Source organism: Haemaphysalis longicornis, unplaced genomic scaffold (assembly GCF_048455015.1).
Source record: "Haemaphysalis longicornis isolate Haplotype H1 unplaced genomic scaffold, Haemaphysalis longicornis Haplotype H1 scaffold_7, whole genome shotgun sequence".
Lineage (NCBI taxonomy): Eukaryota > Metazoa > Arthropoda > Arachnida > Ixodida > Ixodidae > Haemaphysalis > Haemaphysalis longicornis.
The window spans coordinates 80,863,260-80,869,243 of record NW_027526422.1 but is presented as its reverse complement, the minus strand read 5'-3'; the positions used below and the strand labels follow the sequence as shown (position 1 = coordinate 80,869,243).

At 51.3% G+C, this 5,984-nt stretch overlaps 1 protein-coding gene across 1 annotated transcript; it reads left to right on the top strand.

The window, feature by feature from the left end:
* The first annotated feature begins 805 nt into the window (after positions 1 to 805).
* Positions 806 to 2,606, top strand: LOC144144527 (uncharacterized). Its single transcript, XM_077676013.1, has one exon. It carries the CDS (start codon positions 840 to 842, stop codon positions 2,022 to 2,024), a length of 1,185 nt encoding a protein of 394 aa, XP_077532139.1. The 5' UTR covers positions 806 to 839; the 3' UTR covers positions 2,025 to 2,606.
* The last annotated feature ends 3,378 nt before the right edge of the window (positions 2,607 to 5,984 follow it).

The following is a 5,984-nucleotide window of genomic DNA, read 5'->3' as shown; positions in this document are numbered from 1 at the left end:
ATCCGCCGTGTCCAACTTGCCTACGCCTGCTTACAAATAAACCCCTCACGCCTATCGGCTTGCTTCCCTGAACATGTCGTCTACAGACGATAGTAGTCTGCCACCCCTGCCACGCAACTCCGCTCTGCGCAACCACCCCCGCACTGTCCTTACCCCCTTTCGCTAACCTCGAAATGAGCTATGTGCAGGTTTGTTCAAAGTAATTAAATTTTCTCCCATCCGCACTGTCCACCCGCCCTCTGTTAGGCCAGCGCGCATGTTTTTTTTTAACAGCACAGCTGTTTAGGCCGGCACAAATCCGTCCGGCGTAGACCGACAACCCCGACCGTCCGTCGACGTCCAGGCTGGAGTGGGGGCTTACGCCACACAAGGAGCTCCCGCCTTCGTCTTCGTTTAGCGAGCGGCGCGCCATCCGCCACGTCGAAAACGATAGCAACGAATCTGTCAAGCCATCCCTTCACAAGACACATGCGGGGACGGCCACCGGACTAGATGTCGAAAAAGTGGAGGTCTACCGAGTCGAGGACAGGCTAAAACAGCTGTTAGAAGCATTCAGTTTCGCAACTGATCGCGCACCGCCATTCTTAAGTAAAAAGACATCCCCCTCGCGAGGGGCACGATCAAATGCACAGCATTTCCGAGGGGGTGCGCCGGCAAGTCGTATCTCTCGATCGCGGGACCCGTGTCGCCATCTTTTGGAGGCGCGGGACAACTTGTGGCGCTTTCGAAACAAACGAGAAATGAGTGAAGGATATAAGGCGCGTTCGGTGCATCGAAATCTGTGTCGGTTTCGTGGCTTGGTGATTCTGCTTCCGGTAGCGCTAGCGAGCGGACGCAGGATGGCGAGCTCCGTCCAAGGAGCGGCTTCGGCGGGCGTTTCGGCCCGCGGTAACAGGATTTCTGCCCAGGATACCGATGAATATCAAGTTCTTTTGCCCCAGTTCCCAACAGGTCAGTCAGTGTTAAATACTGTGTTTCTTCATGCTGATATGCGTGCCCGCCCCTATCGCGTCGAGGACTTCCGTGACACTTTGGCTCGTCTGTCATTGCTCCCCGATGTTGTCGCATTGGGGGCATACCAGATGAGTCACGTATGGGCAGTGACTTTCAAGTCGGCCGAAGGAGTGAAGAAGATTTTGGCCGCGAACGACGTAAAGGTAAAGGACCGGCGCTGCATCGTCGTTGATCCGGGAAACCAGGAGGTTCGCCTAAAACTTCACTGGTTGCTCTATAACGTGCCTGAAGACGCCGTCCGCGTTGCGCTAGCACCTTACGGGCGCGTCTGCGAGGTGCGTAGGGAGCGATGGCGCGTCGATGGCATCCAAGATAAAGGTTCAACGCTGCGTTCGGTGACCCTGAAGTTGAAGGCGGGTGTGACGGTAGACGACCTGCCACACAAACTTCGTGTTGCGGGAGACAGGGCTCTCGTTGTTGTCGCAGGCAGGGCCCCCCAGTGCCTGCGTTGCAACACCAAGGGGCACATCAGGCGTGAGTGCAAGGTGCCGCGGTGTTCGTCGTGCCGTCGTTTCGGACACGAGGCGAGTGCGTGTGTGAAGTCCTACGCGACTGTCACCGGGCCTGTAAGGGACGAAGAGCTCCGTGAAAACCTTATGGACGAAGAGGACGCGGAGGAGACGGCAGCTGGGACCAGTGACGAGGTGGTGACAACGCGCGTCCCGGAGGTGCCGGTCGTGGCAGACGCTGGCTCTGGCGTTCCTCCGAAAGACCAGCTAGGCCAGCTGAAGACGCCAACCCCGTGCGCTTTGTCGAGCCAGGCCAGCAGCATCGAGGTGAAGGAGGTGATGACGACGACGACGCCAGCTCCTGTAGCGGACGTCATGGACATGGAGCTCGGTGGTGCTGTCGCAAAGCGGCAACGCGAAGGCAACGACACCAGCCGAGGCACCGAGGTTACTAGCGTTGAGGAGCCGCCTACGAAAGCGGTACCCGGGCGTCGTTCGGGCTTCAAGTCGAAGCCTAACGTGCCCCCTGACCGACGGACGCCACCGGGTTTACCTTCATAGCACCACTTCGGGGTTTCCAAAGGAATGTGTACTGAAGCCCGTAGGGACGCTGGCGTCGGTGAGGACTATGCTCTTGTGTTGGCTCGGTCTCGCATTGCTTGGTAGAAGCGAACGCGGGTGGCGTTCCAGTTCTTAGACTGGTTTTGTGTTTAGGGTTGATGTAAGTTGAAGGCAACGTAGTGTTGAAGGCAACCGCTGAGCGACAGGTTTGTTTCTCCTCTCAACATGGTTTTTTTAAACAAGCCTATGCGCATTGCCACGCTAAATGTCAGGGGACTTGCTGACCGTAGGCGTCAAAACCAGTTGTATCGACTCGTGACTGACGGCGACCTGGACATTGTGGCCTTGCAAGAGACCAAGGTTGAGAGCGAGGACCAGACCGACCGTATGGTACGGCCCTTCATGGCTCGCTACGATGTTTGTGTTTCTCATGCCGTCGGATTGTCTGCGGGCTGCGTGCTTTTAATAAGGCGTAGTTTAGGTGCGACTCTAAAGGCTGTCACTGCGTCGGAAGCGGGCCGGTTTGTTGTGTGTGACTTTGATTTGGGTTTAAAAGAATGGCGTGGTATTTGCGTGTACGGGCCCAACAACGGTGCCGAAAGAAAGGCTTTTTTCGAGGATTTACGAACATGGTGCAACACTGAGCGGCCGTTGATTGTGTTGGGGGATTTTAACTGCGTGTTTTCTGCGCGTGATAAAAGCAGCCTGTCCAATTTCCGAGATGCAAGTACGGCGGTGCTGAACGACATTGTCACAGATTTCGCGCTGGAAGATGTAGGAGACAGCCTTGGTGGCGCTGGGACAGTACAATACACTCATTTTCAGGGCAATAGTCACGCTCGTCTGGATAGACTGTATATGTCGCTTGAGCTTCTGCCTGAGTGCGACGATTACCAAGTGTCCCCGGTGTCGTTTAGCGACCACTGTCTCGTGTCGGTATCACTTGGTAGGATCGGAAAGCGAAGAAACGCTTTCTCTTGGGGGTTGTGGAAATTTAATAACAAGTTGCTCAAGGATGAAGAATTTGTTGAGGCCGTCGTCGTATGTGGACGGGAGTATTTTTGCAGTAATGACAACGTTAACTATGCTTCTAAATGGGAACATTTTAAACAAAGGGTTAAAATGAAAGCCCTTGAAAGATCGTCTGCAATGAAATATGAGGAGAAAAGGAAAGAGGCCTGGCTGCGGAGTAGTCTAGACGTTTTTGTAAAGGAAGAATGTAAATCACCTGGCATGTTTAAAGATGATATTCTAACTCTAAAAGCGCAACTTGAAGTCATCGACAGGGAACGCTATCACGGTGCAATTGTACGGGCAAGGGGTGAACGTTTCTTGCTTGGCGAAGCGCCAACAAAAAGAGCACTTAGTTCGGAAAAAAGATACGCTCGTAGGAATGTGATAGCCGAAATTGTGTCCGATGGGGTAGTGTACAATGACCAGAGCAATATTGAGCGCTGTTTCTGTGAGCATTATGAAAAGCTATTCGCGCGTCACCCTGTTGACGTGGTTAAGTTTAAGGAGGAGTTCATATGTTTAATGCCAAAGTTGGCTGAGGAAACCATAGAGTCCCTCGCAAGGGATATCACCGTAGAGGAGGTGAGGAGAGCCATCGACGAGCTGAACACTGGAAAGACACCGGTCCCCGATGGTTTATCCGGAGCCTTTTATAAAAAGTTTAAAGAAGACCTTAGTCCGGTGTTGTGTAGAGTGTATTTGGAGTCTTATCAGAATGGCGTGCTTCCGCCTTCATTTTTAGAGTCGCATACCATTTTCATCCCGAAATCTGAGGATGACGCTAAACTGAGAGAAATCTCTGGGTATCGCCCCATTAGCCTGACGAATGTAGACTACAAGATTTTGATGAAAATATTGGCTTCCCGTATGCAGACTGTGATCAAAGACATTGTTGGACCGCACCAAACTTGCGGAATAAAAGGGAGGTCGATTGTAACGAATGTTCACACGGCCCGGAGTGTTTTGGAATGTTGCGATAGCGTCCAGGGAACTTTAGCAATGCTTCAAATTGATCTGGCAAAGGCCTTTGATCAGGTTTCGCACGAACTTCTTTTAAACATGTTAGAGCAAGTAAATGTAGGGTCTGTTATTCTTGATGGTGTGCGCATGGCGTATACAGGGTGTACAACTAAGCTCGTTGTCAACAAAACAATTGGCAAACCCATCCCAGTTCAACGGTCTGTACGCCAGGGTTGCCCGCTGTCGCCGTTGCTTTTTTGTGTCTACATTGAAGCCTTTTGTTTGAGTATTATTAAGAGTCAAAGGTTCAATGGTTTTCTACTCGAGTCATGCGAGGTGCGTGTTTTGGCGTATGCGGACGATATTGCTCTCTTTTGTGTCGATAGGAGCAGTATAAGCGTTGGTGTAAACACGCTTAAGACTTTCTGTAAGTACAGTGGCAGTGGCGTAAACTGGCAGAAATGCTTGGGTTTTTGGCATGGCTACTGGGACACTACACCGAGTGTGTTTGAGTGTATTAGCTGGCAGACGACGCAAGCGAAGTATTTGGGAGTGCCGTTGGAAAATTATGTTGATAGTGATCCTTATTGGCACAGGCAGGCTGCTGAACTGCGAGAAAAGGCCGAGAAATGGAAAGGCTCTGGCCTTTCAATGTTTGCCAGGGCCTCAGTGTGTAACGTGTTTTTTATGAGCAAACTCTGGTACGTTCTTCAGGTACTTCACTGTTCGCGTAAGAACGTACAGGCTCTGCATCGTGTGTTTGCAGTGTTTATATGGGGGTCCACGTGGGAGCAAACGAGCCGGACGAACTTGTTTCGGCGGGTGCGCGTCGGGGGTCTTTCTCTATCGCATTTGTTTTTGCGACAAGTTGTCAATCGGTTTTTGTTTTTGCGTGACGTGAATGATCCTTTCTTGCGAACTGTGTGTCAGATGAGGCTAGCTAGGGCGCTACCTGATTTTGTTGTTTCTTCTGCGTTTTTTACTTTTGGTGCACCCAGAGGATATTTTCGGGAGGTGGTACTGGCAACAAAGTTTTTACGGGCCCGCTTCACGCTTGAATACTTATCAAACGTGACGCGCAAAGGACTGTATCATGACCTTGCGGATATTGTTTTGCCTGAGCCGATGTACAGATCCATGTACCGTGCAGGGCCTGGGCAGGACGTACTTAAACGAGTAAAGAGAATGGCAGTGCCGCCATGGGTTAAAACGTTCTTTTTTTAAACTTCACGTGGGCGTCCTTCCAGTAAAAACCTGGCAAAAAGAGAAAGGTCTATACATTCCATGGGGGGTAGACTGTTACCCATGCAAAAGACCCGAGACGGTTGAACATGTTTTCTTGGAGTGTTGGGATGGGGTCTTCTTTTGGGATGTGCTTCAGCGCACATTAAAGAAGGACTTCCCCCTGGATGCCTACGGGATCAGGTTTCTACCCATTCAAAGCGAGGATGGGGTACCATATGACCTCGTCATGGTTCTGGCCCTGCACGGCATTTGGAAATCGCGTATGGCCATCCGCCATCGCGACATCGATGCAAACGGTCCAAAGAGTACTTTTCGGAGTCTGTTCGTCTGATTATCGAAGTGTGGAGGGCTCAGCCCGAGCCTCCGGAATGGTTGCCCGTGTTTGAAACTTTAACAAACATGAAACAATTTTAGCCATTACTGTGTTAGTCAAGTGCTGGCTAGCGTCTTTAAGAGTGTAGTGTTTTGTTTGTGTGTCAAAGTATGGCAATAAAGAAAAAAAAAAAAAAAGGTTTCGTGGCTTGGTCGGTAGTGTGCCGGGCACCTTGCGTTCCGCCCGCGGCGTCATGGGTTCGAAACCGGGTGCCGGAAACTGTTATTTCTTTTATAGTGTAGTGGCCTGGCTGCGGACTACGACAAGGCGCGCATGCGGACTACGACAAGGCACGCCAACGCCGCGTGACATTGTGAGTTACTAAAATGCTATGCATTTAAAAGGCCGTACGGCAATTTTTAGGCCTG

Bases quoted from the DNA above. Each gene is read 5' to 3' on its own strand.
- LOC144144527 (XM_077676013.1), top strand. From the start codon at position 840: ATGGCGAGCTCCGTCCAAGGAGCGGCTTCGGCGGGCGTTTCGGCCCGC.